At 34.6% G+C, this 24,160-nt stretch overlaps 1 protein-coding gene across 2 annotated transcripts in view; it reads left to right on the top strand.

Annotated features, from left to right (window-relative positions):
* LOC128207383 (B-cell lymphoma/leukemia 11A-like) overlaps positions 1-16,304 on the top strand; it is a 90,720-nt gene extending 74,416 nt beyond the window's left edge. For both annotated transcript variants that reach the window (XM_052910262.1, XM_052910263.1), the window contains exon 3: positions 5,599-16,304. In XM_052910262.1, the coding sequence (XP_052766222.1) occupies positions 5,599-8,024 (2,426 nt within the window). In that variant the 3' untranslated portion in view covers positions 8,025-16,304. The remainder of the gene's footprint in view (positions 1-5,598) is intronic.
* Positions 16,305-24,160: the final 7,856 nt, after the last annotated feature.

Below are 24,160 nucleotides of genomic sequence, written 5' to 3'. Positions count from 1 at the left end.
TGAGGGCAGTGACATTGAAATAATTGGTGGTTTTGCTGATAGAATAATTCAATAAATGGATGTAATTGACATTTAATGGTTTAAGGCAATAACGTACTTGTATTATTTATTTTGGGCTAACTCCGATTAAAGCTGCATTCCCCCAGATGGACCTTTTTGACAACTTCCCAGATGGACCTTTTTGACAACTTTCTTATTTCATGTCTCGGAACGAGCAGATTTTTGCGTAACGGTCTGGAAATCAGTGATGTAAGACTGCTGATAAATGATTAGATCACAGATTTTCATATTTAATTAAAAAATTGATGTTTTATGCATTTTTCTTAAACCATTAGTAACGCTTTTAGCCATAAAACATTAATTTTCGTATGGAAATATGAAAATCCTTGATCTGAACTTTTGTCAGCAGTTTATATCATTGGTTTCTAGACCTTTACGCAAAAATCTGCTCGTTTCAAGGCAAAAATTAAAAATGTCGTCAATATGGTCAATCTGTGAGAGTGCAGCTTTAATAGCAAGTCATGTCTAATAAATAAGGCAGCATTGCATCACTTTTAAATGTCATCAAATAGTAGAAATAACTGAAAACTTAATATGGTAGATATTTAATTTCCCTTTTCTATTTCAAAACTGGATTGACCAGCTGCTGTATGTGAACTATACGTAGTAAAATAAGAATTTATTTAAAACGCCCCCTAATATAGGAAAGAATCAAGATTTATAGAAAGAATAAGGAGTTTTGCATATTTGGCTCCTGACCACAATTACTCAAGTGACTATTCTGAAGGGAACGTCTAAATTATTTCCCGAGAAAATGGGATAATTTTAATTCCGTCTGAAAGCCTTTTGTCATTTTAATGGATAAAATGTAAAATGAATTTAAAGCAAGCAGTATAAGCATGAAAAAACTTTAAGGGCTAAAATATGAGACAAGAAAAACATACAATAAATCAACACAAACAATTATGTCTCAAGTCCCAAGCCTTCTTAAAAGTTTATTGGTCAGTCAGGATAGTTTTTTATTTCACATTTTAAGATATTATGTAAACAAATTTTATTAAACTTTTACAATTTCATTGGAATTTGATCGCTTGAAGTGTCATAATATACCTCGGCTCTCCCGGCTAGCCATAATTGATTATCGTTGACATTCTACAATGTCATTTCATCCCTAAAAACTTCATGTTACCACATATGTTGGTCACTGACATTAATCATTGTGCGAAATGTTCTTTGTGTATGACCTGTACTTAAGTTTTTTTTACCTGAGTGACCAATAAAGCCTTTTATCCATGTTTATGGTCACGTTTGCCTGAAAAACTGACACCGAATAACTTCATCTCCAAACAAACATATCCTAAGCCCCGCCCTTTCCTCTGGTCATTTAAGGACAGCCTGACCGGTGTTTATGCAGGACACAGTTGATAATGACTAATTACTTCATCTCCTAACAAACATATTGTAGGTCCCGACTTTATCTTTGGTCATTTGAGGACAGCCTGACCGTCTTTATCTCTGGTCATTTGAGGACAGCCTGACCGATGTTTATTCAGGACGCAGTTGATAATGACCGTTGTTACCTTGACCTGGACTCTTGCCAAGTATTTGCGGTCATTCATGCCAGAGATAATCAGCCTGCAACTCTTGATAATACATGAATTATCATTGGCCACCACTTGGCCGAGTGAATGCAATCTGGGGTAATTGGTCTCCAATAAATCTAGGAACACTTGTGAATATTATAACTGATATCCTGTGTCCATAATGAATTGTTTGCCTTTGTGGAGGAAGTAAAATAGATTTTGTCCTGGCAGATCAGTTTTTAAGTTCATCATATCCATTGAATCTGTAATGTATTAAACTATATAGATTTAGCAACTGAAGGATGGTCATTCCTTTAGTTAAGAAACAGAAATGGGTGCTGATCCAGGATTTGACATAAGGGGGTGGGGTCGGGGTGTTTTTAAGGGGCACACTTTGGGCAGTGTGCTGACCCCCTTCCCCCCTTCTCTAAGATCCACCAAAACAGGGTCTAAGCATGGCAAGAGGGATTTTTGTATTCCCCACAGAAAAATCTAAAAAGTCCAAAATTGTGCAATTTATTCTGTACCATATTGACAATAAATGCTATACAGCCCCTCCCCCCTCATCCCATCCCCACCTGGAACTGCGTCTGCACTGTTAAAAGTACATCTAGCTCTTAAAAGATCCTTTTACAATAAATGCATTGCCTTTAGTTAATTAGTAAAACCCTTAATTGTGCAAACAATCTACTTACACATGTAAATAAACCTCTTACAAAGATATAATTAATATTACATAAAAAGCTTTTACTAAATACCTACACTGCATTTTGTATTCCTTGTCTAAAAGTATGCTATTATAAATCATTTCACTAGCTGTGCATTACTGGCAATCCATTACTCTCATAGCTTTACTTAGATGACCTGAAATGACCAGCTGATAGTTCATATTGACCCACACTGGACAGTACATTGACCCATGGTGCCCTGGTCAAGTCCATTAGTGCTGTGGTCAAGTCCAATATTGACCTTATGATAGTTCGCTGTGACCTGCAGGTTTACAGATTTGTCAAGGTGTGCTTGTTTGTCAACATACCGGTCACTCTGGCCTCTGTTGACCAATATTGTAGGCTATTTTTGTCAGTGTGACCACAGTATCAGTGGATTTGACCAATATATAGTAAAACTTGGTCACTCTGACCATTTATTGAGTACCTGATTGAACTTTGTGAACTAACCTCTTGTGTATCAATATTTAGCGACTCATCCCTAGAGTGATGACTGCAGAGCATTATTTTAAAGCTGCGCTATCACAGATTGACTGTTTTGACAACTTTTTAACTTTTTGTATTGGAATGAGCCAATTTAAGAGTTGATTTATTGAAATCTGAGTGATATAAAACTGTGGACATAAGATCAGATTGCAGTGTATATTCCATATTTAAGTTTTGTTTTTTTTGTTATTTTTACAGATTATGGTTAAAAGCTTTACTAACGCTTTAAGAAAAATGAAATTTTAGGCATTTTCCCAAACAATTTAGATCTGTTTCATCGTGAGTTATCGTATATGATTGAATCGAAGGCATTGATACCAAAATCAGCTGATTCTGAGACAAAAAAATATAAGTCAAAAGTGTCAATCTGTGAGAGTGCAGCTTCCAGTCTTTTCGGCATTTCTTTCAGTCCATATGTGCATTCATTTAAATTTTGTTGTCTGAGGTTTGAAATCAGGACAGTTTAGTAAATTACATCATTAAATATTGATGGTTCGACCCTGGTGAAAAGGTGTTTATTTTTTGTAACTAATTAAGTAAGTATACCCTCAGCTCATATTTTGTTTGTCGCTAATGGGACATTAGGTCCATAATTGATGATCACAGGTCATACATCGTATTTTAATGAATTCATAAAGACCAAAGCAGAGTGGGAAAAAGTAAGTAGGAACATTAAGCGCTCAATGCCATAATAATCAAATTATGTTAATGAAATGTCTACCTCAGATTCAATCTCAGATCAATGATTAGTTCATTTAGCCTTCAGCGCTTCACTTAACAATGACTGCCTGTGTATGTTGGACAGAATACATACAGCAAGTATGTTGTATATTTTTCGAGCACAAGTAATTTATTCCGCACTTGTAGATATTTTTTGGAAGGGGAAACATAATGATATGGCGTAACACATGATGGCTGTTATTTTTGTTGGCATTCTGCTAAAAAAAATTGAGATTCCAGTAACCGGGGTAATATCGTGGTCTTATCGTAGCTTTCTGCCCAGCGCAGACATCGCTGGCACAAAGTCTCGTGCATAATTGGCCTCCACTACTGCTGTTGATTTGTTTGGTCAGAATGACATGTGATTAATTGAGATACATTCAGGTTACTTCAAATTATCTACCTGGTAAACCTGTGTACTGAGCTGCTACAGTAAGATTAATGAAACTATCCTCAGAAATCATTTACCTTGTTAAATTCTGGTTACAGGCCAGCTATTTAAGTTTGAACTTGGTTTCCCTTTCATTTATATTTTTTTTCTATCTAATATCATAAACAAAAAAATTGTCTTCATAATATACATGTTTGCAAATGTTTTAAAATCAGGGCCAGAATTTGACGCTAGAGAAACGAAACTTAAAGAGGGTAACTTCCCTTAGTATAACAGAAAAATAAAGGCTAAGGTAATCTGCTGAATTTGTTTGTGAGCTGCTTGTTAATCAGTTAAGCTGAGTTTAAGATCACTTATGAGGCGCTAATTTCACTCAGCTTAGCTTAGTTTATTCAACATTTCGTTGGCGCCAAATATCACGCAGAGTCCTAGTACTGTTGTGGTCTTGAACTTAGATCCTAGCCATTCCCATGAGAAGGGCTCAAACAATTGACCTTACTTGGCTATTTACATTGTAACATTCCTGTGAATTTATTATGGTGCCTTTATATGGTGAAGATGTTTCCAATGAAAATCATCACTATTTATCTCTGCCTACATGAATGTGGTTTAATTTAAAGTCTTCAGTCTACAATTTCAAGGTGTCAAATTGTAAAGCATATAAGACACTAGTTCAATAAGACCTTGTGTTTATTTAAATCATGTATTGATGTTTAAAATCTCACCAGTATACTTTCATTATTTGCAAATGAGATGTTTATAATAATTTTATTATAATATTTACCATTAAGGGCTATAAGTTGAAGTGATTCGGCCTAAAAACGTCAGCGAATGTCAGTAAGCTTGGTTGATTTCAGGTGTATATACATTATTCGACCATAAAAGTTGACCTGACTGTTAAGTAAGTCGCCAGCGGCTAGCAATGTAATATTGACTATGTATTTGTTTGGTTTTTCCTCATACTGTAAAGTCTTGGCTGTGTGCCAAGTTAACGAATATATTCAGTGTTTAATCGCATATATTTGCCCAACGGTCAATGACTTTTCCATGATTTTGTTGTTATTATTACACACAGGACTCAGATTGGTAGCAAACTCTTATTGACTTTTATAATAATGACACTTGACATTAAACTACAATAGATGAAATTTAGACAAACATGCCACACTTAGCTAGTCCAAAATTCTAACACTACTTGTAATGACCTTACATAATGTAGTTGCACTTTATGTTCAAGTGCTATCGGGAAGGACATGAAGGAAGGACATACGCCAAAGTGGTCAGATAATGTCCTGTTATCTGTAGCTGTTTCCTTAAAACTAAAGGGTCACTCAGGCTAGGCCACTTAAAAGCTTATGTATAATTAGGTTTCAGCGGGACGCTATTTTAACTTTGACAATGATGTCTGCTGACATTGAACACAATGACACATGCCCTACATGCTGTAAAGATGATAGAAAACAAGATCATAAATAGCTTGTTAATCACCGACATCTATAATAACTTGTTGAAACTATCATATTTTTCTTTTCAATGTTAACAAGACTTCAGCTTAATGCAATTTTACACTCCAAGGGAGACAACAAGAATTATTCTAATGATATAACATTTCTTTCACAGTCTTTAATATAAGAATGCCACTTATTTCATTGCTTTATTATTTATCAGTTTTTCTGATTTATATTTCCAGAACCTCTGAAGTTTACGTGTGACCCATGTGGGAAGCAGTTCGGCTCCGCATGGTCGTTACTCCAGCACGCCCAGAAGGACCATGGGCTCCGCATCTATCAGACCTACAACAGAGAGGCCTATACTCCTGCACAATCACCCCGTGACACAACTCCTAATTCTCAGAAAAGCAGAAAGTATGATGATCTCATGAGAAACACTGATAAAGGAAGAGATGAGAAACGAGATAAAAATGACAGTTCCAACAAAGATCGACTCCGTAGTGACTCGACCGAGCCCCTGCGGGCGACATCGTCGGTCGGGAGTGGGAGCAGTAGTGATGGGCCACACTCAGGACATCCATCTCCACATAACCCTTTCATGTTTCCCAGGATTCCTGGCATTACTGACCTCCGTCATCCCCTCTCCCCTATGAGCGGTATTGGTCCGTTCTCTTCCCGAAGCCCCGGTGACCTTCGTCTAGAATTTCCACCAGACCTCTACCAACGAAATCTGTTTGGCATACCAGGGGGGTTCGATCATGGACCATTTCACCCATTTGAAAACAGAGTACGCCCAAATATGACTTTGGACGACTTTTACTCCCAACGTTTACGCCAGTTAGCATCATCAACTTCACCTTCCCCAGGGAGGAAGCACTTGTCGCCATTTTCAAACACACCCAGTGGAGGCGGTAGTACCAGTCCTTTTCCTAATCGAGGCCCCAGCAAAGGGGCCACCACTCCGACAGAAATTGACAAATCAGATGAAGGACAAGGAAGCCCTGGGAATCAGAAATCGTGCGAATTCTGTGGGAAGACATTCCGATTCCAAAGTAATTTGATAGTTCATCGGCGTTCCCATACAGGCGAAAAACCATTCAAATGTCCACTGTGTCCACACGCTTGTACTCAACAAAGCAAGCTAAAGCGGCATATGAAGACCCACAGTAAGCCAGGCATGTCCTGCTCCAACAACTCTGAAGGAAGTCACGCCTCAAGCAGTAGTACTCCGGACTCTAACAAAATGTGCGACGACGAAGATGCTGATGATGATGAAGAGGAGGAGGAAGAGGAAGAAGAGGAAGAGGAGGAGGAGGAGATGCCGGGGATCAAAGAGGAGCCAGGTAATGAAAACAAGCCAAACAAAGATCAAAAAGAATTCAGAGATAAGTACGTAGCTGGTGGCGATCTTGCTGCTCGGCTTAATTTTGAACAAAGAATAGCAAAAACGATCACTAGTGAGTTGGCGAAAGATGAGGAGGGTAATCGAAAGTCAAGCTCAATTCTGTCTGAAGTCATCCAGAACTCTGGGTTAAACAGTCTGCCGCAGTACAACGATGCCCTTCAAGCAGCAATGGCTGAAAAAGCATTTATCAATTTGCCACGTGATTATCGCCCAAGAAGCAATCCAGAACCTTCAGGGAATCCAGGCTTTGAAAAACACACAGATGAAAGGGAGCTTGGGTTAAAGAGGGAAAGGCCTATGGATGACTCTAGCATAATGTCAGTCTCAAAAATGATCAAGAAAGAACCTCAGTTAGAAAAAGTTGCAACGCCGCCAGTATCATTTTTACCAAACATGTGGTTTCCACCTCCAAATATAGAAGGGATGTTCAACAGGTTTCCATTGGCTCGGTTAGTCAACGATGGCAGTCCAGAAGTAACCTCGAATGGGATTGGGTTGTCTTTACATCATGACAATTCTTACAGCAGCAGTGCACCTCAAAGCTCTGTCACCACGTCCACACCTCTTCCTACAAACGGCTCCACGCCAAACCCGCCCCCGCGAAGCAAGGAGCGATCCAGGAATGACACCTGCGAATACTGCGGCAAGATCTTTAAGAATTGCAGCAACCTGACGGTACATCGAAGGTCGCACACTGGTGAAAAGCCATACAAATGCATGTTGTGTTCATATGCCTGTGCACAATCCAGCAAACTCACTCGCCACATGAAAACCCATGGTAGATTTGGTAAAGATGTCTACAAATGTAAGTTCTGCAGTATGCCGTTCTCTGTGGCAAGCACTCTCGAGAAACACATGCGTAAATGCGTGGAGAATATCAACCGAGGACCATTGCTCCCCGGTGATGGGGATGATACAGGGTCGAACAGTGATTCTGCTTCCGTCTCAGACAGTCAGTCTGCAATTTCAAGCGCGTCTATCTCGCTCCCATCAACGCCATTAACTGCAGCCTCGCTTTCTCTTCCTATGGGATTCTCACTGGCCGGTCATCTCAGACGACATGTGGAGAATGCTGTGGACGGTGATGAGGGTTCAAATAACGACGTCACTTCCGGTATCGAGGTGCCGTCATCATCGGTTGGTTACCAGCTAGCGTTCTCCAGTCCTACACTCTCGTTAGCGTCTTCACTCGGTCTTGCTAGTGCAGGGTTACCACTTGGCCTCTCGCCGGGTCTAAATGCCCCATCACATAATATATAAACCTCTTTTGCTAGAAATCTCAGAGACTATACGAAGCATAATATATATATTCTATTTTGTTGCTTTCTATAATTTTAAGTAGTAAAATATAGTTTGATTTCAAACTGAAAATGGTCAAGATTTTTTTTTTTCAATTAATTGATTGATATTTTCTTTTTTCAATTAGAATATCTAGATATAATCTGCAGGCTTTTGGCCAATTTTTTTTGTTCTCTTTTTTGTTATACAAAAAAGTAGCAGGTAGAAAATTTTTGCTCAATATTTGTACTTCATTTTTAGTGAGTAATTTTATTAACAACAGTAAAATAAACTTGCGCAGTTCCTAACACATTATTTCACATCATATTTGTTTGTGAAATTGAGAATTTTTATTGTGTGTCCTCATAACATTGAGCGTGCCATAAAATATTTAAAGGGCAGTTTCTTTATTTATATAGATACATATTGCCATTTTGTCATGAGACTGAAATTATAATTGTATAGTCGACAAGATGTCTGACAGTGCTCAAAAGTGCAAAGTATACTAATTTAGTACACTTTAACCTCGTTTATGTACAGACATTAATGTGCCATACAATGAAAAGATGGGAAATAGAGATGCCATATGTTACGGAAAAGACAATGTTACTGAAAAGACAATGTTACGGAAAAGACGGTGTTATGGACAAGACATTATTTGTTGTACAGGGATTAGTTTTATGAAAATAGTTCAAATAATTGTGAAGTATGGGTAAAAACACAATTCAACAAGCTTGTGATGTTTTCATGATATTACTTCTACCTGTTTCGTCGATAGGAATTTATTTGTTACTTAAAAACTTACGTATGAAAAAAAAATCAAAGTTATTTATATGGTTGTCATGGGGTGTTTTACGTGTGTCAGTAATCGATAGGTGTAGACACTTTCAATGTCCTCTCATTTTGCCATAAGTTATAACATTTTCATACACAAAATTGTTTCTTTCTTTCAAGTTGGATCAATTTGCATGAAACTTATTTGTTTTGTACCCATGACTTCACATATTTTCATGATGTGTAAATATTATGTTTTTTTTCATAGTTTTTCTTGTTTGGTGCTTGTGTATATTATTAGCGAACTTTGTACCCAAGTATGCTTGGCAGTTTAGAATTGTTCAGTGTGTACAAGCGTTTTTAGTTAATGAGACACTGTTGTTATGTGTAAGACATGTTCACCTTGTTTTTAGACTTTGATAACTAAAATTTCATGGCTTTTAAGACATGGGTCAATAATTGCCTTTATTTATTAGAATATTTTCCCAAAATGTTTGTATAACATTATTGTGACTTGGTCAGTGAAAACGGCGTGCTATTGAGGGGTTTTCATGTCAACGAAAGAAACAAAATTGAACTTGAGGGGTTTTCATGTTAACGAAAGAAACAAAATTGAACTTGAGGGGTTTTCATGTTAATGAAAGAAACGAAATTGAACTTGAGGGATTTTCATGTTAACGAAAGAAACAAAATTGAACAAAGAGATGGGATTACAAAACAAGCGTTATAATAAAGAGTAATATAGAAATATAGAAATATTTTTACAATTACAAGAGACAACGAGAATTATCTGCATGAGAATGAAATGTCTACTTTTCACCCATGGGACTCATTTTCGCTGACTTATAATGTCACTTGTGTGTATCATTTTTATCAAACAATATTCAGTGATGAAGAATTTTAAAATTTTCGATATTTTATTAATGAATTTTGTAAGTTATTTCAAACAAAAAAACATATGTTACTATTGCAAATATTTGAAATCGGACATTTAATTTTAATTGATAATAAATGCAGAATCAGAAATATGAATAAATATGATTAATCATGTCAAATTTACATACAATTCAAGTGGTGCTTGCAAGACTGTAGTATATCTCTCTATAATTTCAGGTAGATATTACAGATTTGCAGGCAGTCCTCGAAATATTCTGTTGTTTATGGAACGACATCATACAAAATTAATTAACAAATTTTATCGTTTTTTATTTTTAAAAATCACACGGCATTTTTGACCCATGGTCTATTGTTACTTTACGACTGTTGCAATGGCTTTGTTAAATCATTTAGTATATCTTATAAGATACTAAATAATGTGAATTCAGCATAATTATCACTCACACATTGTAATATTAGTTACATGTAAAGTCATGTATGTGTATTTTTGTACAGAATAACCCATTTTATACTCGGCGGAAAAGAATACATGAAGTCAGCATTTTGGAGAATGCTGACTCTAAACAAAAAACATGTTTTTTTTCCCTTGGAGTGTACAAAATCCATTCGTTACTTTTTTCCTTTGTAATTGTTGCTGTTGTCTGTATTATCGAACTGTTTGAGACATTTTGGAGCAGAATTATAAAACTGTATTTACCTGAAAGGTTTTGGAGGAAAAAATACAAATTTATATTATTTTTTTCATTTTTTCTTGGAGGAAAAAATAATTACACTTTAATCCGTGCCATAAACAGATGTAAGAAATACACCAATATTTTTACTGTGAAAGTGCATTATATTATTTATTTGGCAGAACGACACCGTATATTTTTCAGTGCTTTACAAAAAATACATAGAGGAGAAAAATTGTTGAATATTTATTGAAGATGAGAAAATATTCATGTGATTGAAGAAAAACAAAAACTATTTGGCGACATGCAGACACATTTTAACTGTTTAATTGATACAAGAAATTTCCACATTTGTTTTACATGATTTTCTTTTTTGACCAGTCTAACATCATAACGAATCAAATATGTCAATAAAGTACAAATTAACTAAGTTATGATAACATTTCAAATTGATGAAATCATTTTGCATCTAAATGTTGGAATGTGTCTGCATCAGAAAAAATATACAAAAATAAAATTTTATTTTTATGCAAATTATGAATAAAACAAAATGTGTCATGGCGGACAAAGGGCAGCAAAAAACGAATACATACTGTATATTATCATCGTTGGTCATTATAATACAGCACTTAATGAAAGACATTCATCACCGTGCTCATTATCTGTAATTCTTATTGTAAAAATACGTACAACTTGATGACATTGTTAAATTAAGTAACTTTACCGCATTTGAATGCTTTGAGGTTAAAAAAAAAATTGAACTGATAGGATATGAAAACAAATGTATATAACAAATCCAGACATATCTTTTACAGCATAATCGTACACACAATGTGTAAATTCAAACAGATTTTTTCATTTTTTGAATGTTCGAAAACTCTTAAAAAATTGTTTTCTTCTGATTTTTTTTTTAAATGATACTTATTTCAAAGGGTAAAATCAGAAACTTTAAAGGCTACAATTGATAAAAAGTTTGTTTGACGTTTTCCAAAATAGTTGAAATTAAATAAAAAAAATACATGTAACTCAAAATTATTTTTAGCCATCTGGGGGTAATAATTTAGTTTTCATCATGTTAGTTAGGAAGAACAAAAGAAATAACCCCAACCAACTAACCTACCCACACCTAAATATGTGGGAAGGGAACCGCCAAACAAACATTTTACTAATTGTGGTCTAATAAATTGTTCTATATGAGAAAATGACTAGCCACACTAAATAATTTAGATTTGTGTCTACAAACACCTTAGTTCATTATATTGTTGATGTTGATAAACTGTTAGACATTTCTAGATTGTACTGTGTTTTAGCTATGTTATTTGACAAAATGATGATGTAAAAGTCAGTGTATTTGAATAGTGTAAATGATTGCTATGTTAATGATTAATTTTGATTATAATTTCTTTTCGAACCCAGTTTTGTTGAACTGTTACAGATAAACACCTAGCGGTCTCATGATTGAGTGAACCTTTATATTGTATTTATATGTATCTTACAGACTTTGGAAATAGCAATTACATAATTATTATTTTTATTATGACTGTTAAAGTTCCTTGGTGTAAGATCAAGACCTACATGTTTGTTACAGAATCAAAGTAAGGGATCCACAAGAACTGATCTATAATGTTGCTCAAGTCGAACCTCTGGCTTAAACTCCCAGGGACCGATAAAAATACTTCCAAGTCTCAAAAAAATCAACCTAAGCGAGAATGCTTACCTTCAGAATAAAGAAATCTGTCCTTTTCATTGAGTTCGAGCCCACGAGGATTTTGAGCAAAGTGAGTTTGAGCCTATGGGGTTCGACTGTGTGTCAAGTCAGTGCCTGTCTATCATCCTGGAGGCAAATTCAAAATGTGTAGCAGACTCGACTAAAACTTTTTTTTCTGATGGACAAATTTCTGGACTTAAATGAAAGTTAATATTTTCAGAAATGATAACTTAAATACTAAAAAACATTCATGTTTTTTGACAAATTTTAGATAAATCTTTTTGAAAATTCTGTTGAAATTTATGTTATTCCTCTAATAATGCAAGTTTAAAATACACACAAATCCAAAGTGATTTGATTAAACTGTAAAAGTAATTGACCAATGGCTGCAGGGTGTCTATTTAGGACAAGACTTATAATGATATTGAAAAGGTCATCAGGGTCTTTTAGTCAAAATGGAGACCAAAGAAGGTCATTTATCTCCAGTGAGCTAGCTGTTTACAGTAGGTAATTTTTAATACAAGATCAACCTTATTCATGTGTTGTTTATAATAAAATTAATGATTATCAAGAAACAACAAGTCAATACTTACAAAAATGTAAACCTGTATTTTTCTCCATTCCCCCCCCCCCCATAATACCTGTACTTTCCAGTGAGATTATATTGAGTGTTTATTGTTAACATAAATATTATTATACTTGAAAGTTTCTAAGAGGACTTTCCGTGAATCTAGAGTGCCATATTTTATATTATTGTCATTTGTTTCATCTACGCATTGCTTTTATTGAAGGCTGCCATAAATGTTCCTCTTTTTTCGAGATATATCTCAGTTTTTTTTTCACAGAAATTTACCTTTTTGTTTTAGAAATTGTTTAAAGAATTGTACAATGCTAAGTTCAATTGATATTTACAATGTATAATGAAAAAATTAATACATGTAAATTTTGTTCAAAATTGGGATTTTTAAGTAATATTGTGATAGGTAATTAGCCAAGTTTTAAAAAAGGGCAGGGTGCTGCAAAAAAGGGACATTAGGGGCTAGGATAGAAAAGAGAAAATTTGATGGGGCTGTGAAGAATATGAAAGTTATGAATTTGACTGGAAATGTTAGAAATTGTTTAATTTAAGGTTAGGGTAAGGTAAGATTTAATATTAGGGTTCAACTGCCAAATATGTTCAGTTTGTATGTAATTCTAATCATATTTTAACTTTTTATCAAAAACAATAGAAAATATTTCATTCTAGGACAGCATAATGGTGCCCATGCTGGTCCCCATGAGGACAAAAGGGTTCTACAAAAAATTAGCAGGGCGCAGCACCCTTTCATAACACTAGCTAAAACCCTCCAACACATTGAATTATTATAGGTATTTTTCTGTGAAAATGACAACTATTTAACCTGGCTATTTGGTGCTTTATGTACATGATACATATAATGTTCAACGTTTATTATTCATGGTGTTTTTTTCTCTAGTTTTGCAATTTATAATTCCATTTTTTGTGACACAAAATATGTTTTACTACAGATAAGTGTGATTTCAATTTTTGTACTCATTACAACTTTTCATTTTCCATGCAAATTTTGGTGCAAATAATATTGTTGTTTTACCTTATTTATCATGTTCTTTCTGTTTTACATCATTAATGTTTATTTTTTGTAGGAAATTGGAAATTAGTTTTAACTGTTGATAAAATGTCAAAGTTAAAGACAATATCTATATTAAAAACTATCACAAAGAGCTATTTGATTAATGATTTAAATTTTACATATGATTTTAAGTTTTGAAAAAAGAAGAGTCCAAATATGAAAGGCCATTTTATGAACTCAACTTATGACTCAGTTTTTATTATAAGTACAATTTCGGGCCAGGAAATTCGGACATTTTTTGTATAATTTGCATTTAATATATAATTTAGCAAGTGTAATAACTTTTAAAACCAAATTTGGTTTCCCGTTTTTATGCAATAATAAGCAAGATATAAAGATTTAAAGTTTGTGGGATTTTATGTGTTAACTAAGAAGTACCACATTCTCTTGGTAATAGATATTATTACTATCCTGAAATATCATTTAATAACAACAACAATTGTTGATATGATACGGCCATAAGGTTTCTAATTTTTCTGACTTAAAATACGACCCGTTTTAAAGAAATAGAAACTGGTAGTCTGATTTTGAAAATGCAACATATTAAATATACACTTTATATTGGTCTTAATCTTAGGAGCAAAATCTTAGTATTCTGATTTGTCAATTAATCTTGATAGTCCAATTGGTCAATTAATCCTGATAGTCCAATCAAAACAGCCAGATTTCTCTGATATCTTTCCAATTGGTCAATTAATCCTGATAGTCCAATCAAAACAGCCAGATTTCTCTGATATCTTTAAGTCCGATCTAAGATGTTTGCAATGGAAAACGGCCACAGAAGGCCTGGAATTAATTAAACGAAGTAAAAGATCTGTAACTGTCAAAAACTTCCTGACCTGAGAAATTGAATTTGCTAAGATGGTATTGGTTTTTTATATTGTTCTTCTGACCAGGGGTTCCAATGGTTTTTGGCTTCTGTCAAAATTGTAAATTATATCTCATTTTTTGGTTGTGATAACAAAAAAACAATCTAGTGTAGCTTATATGGACATTTGTTTAAAGAATTATTAAAATATTTTACAAAAATAGTTTTAAAATATTTATGATAAGTTCACTTTTTCAATTTAATAGCATTTTCGTTTTAAATCATATGTTTTTCTTTTTTTACGTGAGTAATTTTAAACTTTAAGTGAGGCTACATAACATTGTTTTTTTAGCCTACTTTTTAAGTGCATGTACTATGAAATATTTTTTTTTCCATTAGTTTGGATTGCCTATTGTTCAATGGTTAAGAAACCTCATTTAATGTAAATAATTAAAAAAATTGATGGTAAACTATTACTGTATCTTTTCTGAAAATATCAGAAAATGTTATAAAATATAATTATTTGTCATCCTAGTACAATAACTCAAAAACTGCGAATGAAGAAGAAGCAGTTATTCAGTTCTTGCACTAAGGAGATGAATCGTTTTGTAGAATTTGAAGTTCGAACTCTTGTCTCAGTTCATGACCTATTTTCTATGTTTCTACCAAGTTTGATAGTGCTAAGCAAGGCCAGCTAAGGGAGTGTCAGGGCCATGTGGTTATAAGATGCATAATGTTGAATAATTCCTCCACAATGGCATACCATGAAATAAAAACATGTTCTAGACTTTTTACATACCTGTTAGAACATAATTATTAATATACAAGTTTGTGCCATTTTCTTGTACATCAAGAATGTCTTTGGTGCCATTCTGAAGACTTAGTTTAAATGCTCTTCCATTAATTGCAGTGCCATAGAATATGCTTTCTTAGATGTAAGAGCTACATTTAGTTATTGTTTCGTATTTTGAAATTATTACTGATTTGCCAGTAACGTAAAAAAATCATAACCATGTTATACCATAAAATGTTTTGTTCATGAACAAGCAACGCCAGTGTGAGGAATTATAAGGACATGGTGACATCATCAATCTTGTGACTATGATGTCACAACATGTCATGATATCACATCCAGTACAGGTGACTCATGACAACCCGGTGATTTGGTGTAATGTAACCTGTTCTATTTTTAGAAATCACATGACCCCCTCCTTACATTTCCATGCTTAGTAAGCAATTTATTTGTGCCATATATTTGATAGATATTATTTTTACACTTATGTTTCATGCACAAGAGGGACTTAGGATGATCTCCATGAGAAAAAATATGTCTTAAACACGTACTTACATATAATTCATTCGTTAAGGCCAATTATATTTTTACATCATGGCAAATCATATGCAAATCTTTATTGTTAAAACAGAAGTGTCATATTTATGCTTTGAAAAATTACAACAGCTCATTCATTAACATACAATGTATTGAAATATCTATTGTTAGCGATATTGTTACTTTTTAACACAGGAGCTCCATAATATTTACATTATAACAATATTTGGTATTGGAGAAACCATAAAATGGAGAGAAGGCAACATAATAAGCCTAGTCCTTCGATGTGCCTTATTTATTATGTAGAATGCATTGGATGCGTTCACGTTTACTAGTTATGCTTTTTATGTATTTACGTTTGTGTGTGCATGTCATTTCTGAAAGTACCAAGTACATGTAAAATTGAATAAATATTTTGTCTTGAATCCTGGTGGTGTTGTTGTTTCTTTTGTTGCTGCAAACGTTTGCTGAACAACAATTAATAGAAACATATACCGTCTCCGTGGCCTAGTGGTTAAGGTGTCCACCTACGGAACGGGAGGTCGTGGTTTCGATCCCTGGGGATGTCATACCTAAAGATGTTAAAAGTTGGTACAAGTAGCTCCCTTGCCTGGTGCTCGGTATTTAAAGGGTAGTGCTTGGAGAAATGGTGTACTCAGTACTGGTTTAACCCAGGAAAGTTGTACCCCGTGTATCGGTGCTATATACTGAGCATGAAAAAGAACCAAGGGGTCTCTTTAAAAAAGAACTAGGGTATCGCACCCGGACTTCCTTGAATCCCACCACTGTCTCTTCCGCGTGCTGTCCCTTCAGCAAAAGCAAAGGACCCCGTTGGAAATAAGTGCTTGCACTTTCACGGGTTTAATCCTTGACCCCTTGGTCTTAAGAAATACATACATAATTATGTTATGTGGTGTTTATATGCTTGCGTCTCTAGTTCATAGTCATTTACCCCCTTGCAAGTTTTTTTTTTAATATTTGACTACTGGGCTTGGCTCCTAGGGTATTTAAATGTTAAATGAGTGACCTTTGGATGCATTTAAGAGGAGTGACCTTGACAATGAAGATTCTAGGGTATTTAAATGTGAAGGTGACCTTGACAATTACAATTCGGATGTATTTTAGGGACTTGACCTTGACAAGGAAGAATCTAGGGTATTTAAATGTAACGGTGATGTGTTTTAGCGCAGTGACCTTGCCAATGATTATTTAAATGAGGGTGTAACCTAGACAATGTGTTTAAATATGAGAATGACCTTGATAATGAAGATACGGACAGCTTGTTTCTAGAGTGTTTAAATGCAAGAATGACCTTGATAATGTAGATACGAACAGCTTGTTTCTAGAATATTTAAATGGGAGAGTGACCTTGATAATGCAGATACAAACAACTTGTTTCTAAAATGTTTAAATGTGAGAATGACCTTGATAATGTAGATACGAACAACTTGTTTCTAGAATGTTTAAATGCAAGAGTGACCTTGATAATGAACAAACGAACAACTTGTTTTCTATGGTGTTTTTATGAGAGTGTGGCCTTGACGATGAAGATGTGAATGAGATGTTTTGATGAATTTAAATATGTTGACAATAAAGAAGGTCCAAGCTTTTCAGAAATGAAATCATCATTCAACTATCAACAAGTTCAGAGGTCCTTTTAACTAAGAATCATAGGAGTGATTTGGTACCCTTTTTTGACAGCGGTGTTGCACTGTTTCAATATTTGGAGCGCCTCGGCCATTTTAATCGAAAAACAACCTCGGATGTATGCCGGTACATCAGTTGAAGAAGTTTGAATTTTTTTAGAATTATATATTTAATTAAATGTAGTGTTTAAATTGATTGCCAGTGAAGTGTATTATTTCAAACATAATAAAGATTCCCAAGTGTAAAGTCATAAAGTTTAACTGCTAAAAAGAATTACAACGCGATCTACTTGCAGCGTACTTAAACGTACCGCTTTTTAAACATGTAAACTGTCCAAATATATCCGAGGTTGTGTTCAGTAAAAATGGCCAAGGAGTTCCGAATGCTTTTTCAAATCCCTCCTAGGTACAAGACCGCTCCTAGGTTCCATGATGAAACACTCCATATGTTTACAATAAATGGTGCACAATTACCTAAAAGTAATTACATAGAAGATGTCACTGAAACCTTACAAAAATAAATTGGAACAAGTTGTGAAAATTACTTAACAAGTTTAAAGCATTTTCTTGACAGTTCTATGCATTTTTTTTACATTCGGAAGAAATAAGCTTGGAAATATGAAAATCAGGTTACCTCCGAGTTTGCACTGCATCGTTTGGTGTCTTTCACCTTGTGTTAGTGTGGAGCGTGCTTGAAAAGACTCACGAGGCAAGTGCCATTTCAACAAAAGCTTACTAATAAGGACATAAAATGGCGTTAATGACGCTGACATGCCCTCTGTAATCAATAGAATGGAATTATACAGAAGCCGAAATGTAAAATTCTAGGAAACTTAAGTGACACTTGATGAAATGCAGCGGTAGTAAAACGGTTTTGTTGTGAGTACATGTACTTTGGCACAACTGTTTTGTTTAAGAGATTTGAATGCAATTGAGGAAGTCGTTACATCTAGCTAAAATGAACATTTTAGAGAGCTATCATTAAATAAAATGATCTAAAGTGTGGGGAGAAAAATCTGTAAATAGCAATAGAAACTATGTTTTGTATGAATCCCCTATGAGCATTATTTTTTTGACGTTTAAAGTAACTCTCTCATGGTTTTGAAAATGCACTTTTTTTTTAATTACCAAGTAAAGTGTGGCAATTAATAACGAGCATAAAAACAAAAATACCAAAAGCTGGAGCCCTTCAGCAAATGTTGATATTTGCTCAAATATTGTCTTTAAAGACCACAATTTTTATTAGTGTTTTTAACGCAATTAAAATTCATAAAGGATGTGGTGTTGCGTGATTGGTTGATTGACATTATCACCTGATGTTATCACTATATCCTTAACAGGTCAAAGTATCCACCATTTTTGTTAAAGTCCTGGTGGCTGTGTGGACTAGCCGGCTGTTTTCTAATCTTTTCTTGACTTTACCGGCGTGGGTTGGAACCCACTAAAACCCCCAAAAAATTTATGCTAAAACTGTATTTTTTTCTGCAATTTCGATATCATAGAGTAAAATAATGATAAAATAAGTGTTTTCAGATGCATTACCGGGAAAACCAGTTTTTGTTCCAAAAACATGAGCGAGTCACTTTAAAAGTTCAGAATATGTCAGCAATTAGTTAAAATAGGTGAGTGCTTTTATAACAATTATTTAACAAAATAACGTATGGTAAATTCAGGAACAAAAAAAGGCTGGCTTGCTCAATAGCTTTTCTATGGTGTTTATGATCATGTCTTTCCTGATGGGACCAACAGACCTTTTCTGATAAGCTGACTGACACAAACAACTGCAAAAGTTCTGCTTAGTCATTTAATAGTTTTATTAAATGAGCTTTGTAATAGTTAGATGACATGAAGTAACATTTTAATGATTAAGAATGGGCAGTGAGAGAAGGGAACGAGCCTTTCTTAATCATTAAAATGTTACTTCAGACCAACTCACTGTCTTAGAATACTACCTCATTAGCTGACTCATTGTCGACACAAAGTCTGACGTGAGGAGTGTGTATTGGACAAGTGACAGTGAAAACACCTTAAAACACCCGCGAAAGTTGACATTCTTAATGATTAAGCCTAGTGCTTAATGATTGCCTTTCTGCAATTTCATTGGCTGAAAATGAAAGTTGTATTCCAATCAGTGATCATACATGCCAATGAATAGAATGAAGGTTTCCCTACCTACTCTACCTGTTTTGGAAAGGATGTAACCCTAATCAAATAAAAAAAAATTGCTTTATCATTGATGTAAGCTCTGTAAATACTTGTGGTAAAATGATGCTGTATTTGCAGACAGGTCTATTTATAAAGAACTAAAAGGCAGAGGATTCAGGTGCATGTTTTGAATTACAACCGATAAGTCGCCAATAAAGTGCTTATCGGTCATCGCCTCATGACTGAATCATAGAGGTTGCAAAAAAATCAACACCCTGGCCTTGACGAAACTGATCGACTCACAGTGGAATCCCGACTACAAACAAAAGACAACCTCTTGGAGACCAATGAAACCTCTGAGCGACAAAATCAGTCACAGCCTGTCTTGTGAACATGTTCAAGACTGCTTGTAACTGATTTATATTTGCAACTGCTCTGAATCCTTGATGTGACCTTAGAAAAATGTTTAAGACATCTCCGAAACCTTGACGCGATTGTCACTTTTTTATCGTTTCAAGGTCAAATTACTGTCACAATGCTGGTATGTCTGGGGCTTTAGTAAAGCAAAAAAAATAATAATTACCGCTATAACCTGTGTAATTTCCTTTCTATTACTTCTATATCCCTGTTCTAGATATTCCATGTATAATCATTTTTTTTCCCCTTTTTCTGAGGTTCCAGACATATAAGGTATGATAGGGCTTCATTTTGACAGGAAATGAGATAAAATGTAAAATATGCAGATACCTTATAAAATGATATATGTCACTAAATAAGAGATATTTAACACTTAATAACTTCCCCTATAATTAAAATGGACATACATGAATACAGGATGGGCCACGATTGTACCAACTTGGCCCATCTCCGGCATGCTTCGAGACAGTTCTGATGGATACTGGCTGAGGTGTTCCGATTGGATGGGTTAATGTTTCAAAAACATATTCCACTCAACTTTATCAGGATTATTCAATGATTCATTTGAAATAATTTTGTATCTTGCTCCCAAATGATATGTACATAAATGACTGAAAAGACTGTCATGACTGTCAAAAACCCTTCAGTCAATCACATAAAACTTGGATAAGTTGTCTGCAGGTTATCTTTTGGCTAGTTTGTACATTAAAATGCTTTGATTGGTCAATTATTAATATTGGATAAATATTGACCAATCAATTTAACCAGTATGATACAATTGGCTGCTGAAAAATGAAGTACAGTCGAACAACGTTGGCTCGAAGTCCTAGGGATTGGCGAAATAACCTCGAGCTTTGGAAATTTCAAGCCAAGCGGGAATGCTTACCTTCAGTATATAGAAATCAAGAAATCAGTCCTTTCGAGTCAACGAGGAATTTGAGCCAAGCAAGTTCCCAATAGGGTTTGACTTTAAATTGTAATTATTATTAGTGTGGGTCTGTAAGCTTAACCATACCATCATAGTTGCAGAAAAATATCAAATTGTCTAGCGATTGCAAATATAAATGTTAAATATTAACTTTAATGTAAGTTTTGGAAAAATATCTTATTGCAAGATGAACATTTTTCAGGGACAGCAGATAAGTTTCACTGATTTTACTAGATTTTTATATTGTTCTTTTGCACTACATGTACACATTATTTTCTTACTAAGGAATTACTTAAGGAATCAACAGTGAATTTTTAAGCATAGGCTTGATGGAATATAAACCAATCAGTATAATTTTTGGACTTACTTAAAGACTAACATGGCCTAGTGGTTTGGGCGTCAGCCTATGGAGCAGTAGGTTGAAGGTTAAAGTCCAACATGGGGCTTGTTTTGATATGGCTGGTTGTTGACCCAGCAGCTAGTTAAATGAATGGGTATGGATTGCCTTCCTGCTAGGCACCCATCAGAGAAGATAGAAAGCTGGAGTATAAGATGTGCATTATGGTGTCTGTCTGGTAAGTCCAGCAGCCCTTGATTAACTGGGATGACACTATGACAACAAACACATTATTTATGATACTTTTACAAGGAATGAGGACAGTATTATGGATTATCTGTATTTAATTCATCACTGATTCAAATATTTGAGGCCCTCATAGCTTATTTATCCAGATATCTCTTATATACCAATGGTCACAGCTTTTTGCCAATGACTTTTAAACAAATTATTATTGAAATTAATTCTATCAGGGCCTCAAAAAGTGTGCCACAACAAATTTCATTATTTACCAATGGTAACAGGTTTTTGCTAATGACTTTTAAACAATTTATTATTGAAATAAATTCTATCAGGGCCTCAAAAAGTGTGTCACGACTAATTTCATTATTTACCAATGGTAACAGGTTTTTGCTAATGACTTTTAAACAATTTATACTAAAAATAAATTCTATCAGGGCCTCAAAAAGTGTGTCACGACTAATTTCATTATTTACCAATGGTAACAGGTTTTTGCTAATGACTTTTAAACAATTTATACTAAAAATAAATTCTATCAAGGCCTCAAAAAGTGTGCCACAACTATTCTCCTTATTTACAAATAGTCACAGCTTTTTACCAATGACAAACAAATTATTCTTGAAATAAATATTATTAGGGCCTTACAAAGTGGGCCACAACTAGGACAGTGATTTTTTGTGTGCAATTTACTGCCTTCTTAAGACAGTGTTTCCCCTTGTGAAAATATGTCCATTTTTCCCAAACAATTATAATTTTTCCCAATTTAATAAATGAAGATTATGTTCATGAATGAAAAAGCAATGAAGTTCTTAAAAAATAAACAAAATTTCGACAAGACTCACAGCATTATGTTTGCATAAAAAAGTTAAAACATTTATATTTGCCATCAAATTTTGGCCTGATTTTGTATTTTCCCCAAAGCCAACGTTTTTTTCCCCAATTTGCAAGGCACTGGCGGTGAAAATATTTCCAAAAGAATTCACTGTATGACCATGAAACTTGTGTTATCTACAGTGAAAATTACATGGGAAGCATAATCTCAGAAAATTTTGCCTTTAAAGTTTCATTCCAAAATAATCAGTGTAAGCATTTTTTTAATAAAATAAAAGCAGGTCAAATGTACACACTAGCAGATCCAGGGATGGGGTATCTTGGGCTCGGCCCCCCCCCCACTCCACAATTCGCCCAAATTTACTTTTTTTTCAATATAGGAGGAAAAAGAATTAAATTATGCCCAAAATGCGCTATTTTGGACTAAAAGCCCCTGCCAACAATTATAATATAAATAAATTTTGGTTCTGAGGGAGGGGCACAAGTAAAAAAGTTACGCCCCGCCCCCTCTAACGCCAAATCCTGGATATGCCCACAATCCATACCTACACAAGTAGTAAGATTACAATATGTCACACGTCTGGTTTAGGGTCCTCAATTATTGGTGTTGGATTGTGATGACAGTGTCATGTTTAACATTAAGCTTAATGAGTGAAATACAATTTGCAATTCAAATTTCTTGTAACATATTGTTAGGTTAATCAGGTTTTGCAATCAAGCACGGCCCGTAAAAGTTCATTGTTTTTATTTCCAATTGGGTCATAGGTGGCTCCTTAATGTGGTATAAGGGAGTCCAGGTGAAATGCCTTTGGTCTCATTTCAAATTGACCCCTTTGTACCCGGTGTAAACTGTACTAGCTGTTTTAATGGGGTAGTGGGCAATTAGCTGGCATGCCTCTCACTCAATATATTCTCGTCAACTAGTCAAAATGTCAATATCAGCGAAAATACTATAAATATTATATAAATAATACTATAAAGTCCAGAAATGCCAATTTTTACTAATTCAAGGGCCATAACTTTTACTAAGTGCAGTGGGAAACAAAACCCTTTAAGCACAACTACATCACCCCTTTAGCATTTCTCTAAGGTTTGAGCGATGGTTTGATGACTCTAGGTATTATAGTTTTGGAGTTTTGAGCAACAAAGGTGTGAATAAAAACACAACAAAATGCATGACTTCAGCCAAAATGGACATTGGAGAGCAGCCCCAATTCCCCCTACCCACATTTAAACCATATATAGTCGAACCCCTTTGGCTCGAACTCACTTGGCTAAATTTCCTTGCTGGCTCAAATTTTATGTAAAGAACCAATTTCTTTATACTCAGCATTCCCGCTTGGCTCATACTCCACAAGGCTCGAGGTAATTTGCCGGTCCTTTGGAGTTCTAGCCAGTAGGGTTTGACTGTAGATATCGGCTCTAGAGAAGGAGGAGCAAATCCAGTCACATTCCCTCCCAAACCAAATCCTGGATCCAGCCATTTAAAGCACTGATATGTGGAAACAATTCAAGGTTAAGCCATTACCATGATCTCAAGGCACTCCATTTTGTTCCATTGCATATTATGATACAGGGGATAATTGTTTGTTTCAGTGTAAGATCGTAATATATTTCACAGAGTGAGCGCTATAGTTATATTTCACAAGTGGGGTACCTGAAAAACCTCTATCAACCGCAGGAAAGCATATAATAACATGTTTTTTCATATATTTACAAAATAACAATAAAAATGTA

The sequence above is a fragment of the Mya arenaria genome, chromosome 11 (genome assembly GCF_026914265.1).
Source record: "Mya arenaria isolate MELC-2E11 chromosome 11, ASM2691426v1".
Classification (NCBI taxonomy): Eukaryota; Metazoa; Mollusca; class Bivalvia; order Myida; family Myidae; genus Mya; species Mya arenaria.
Note: the sequence above shows the minus strand (reverse complement) of the source record. Positions and strands in the feature narration are given on the sequence as shown.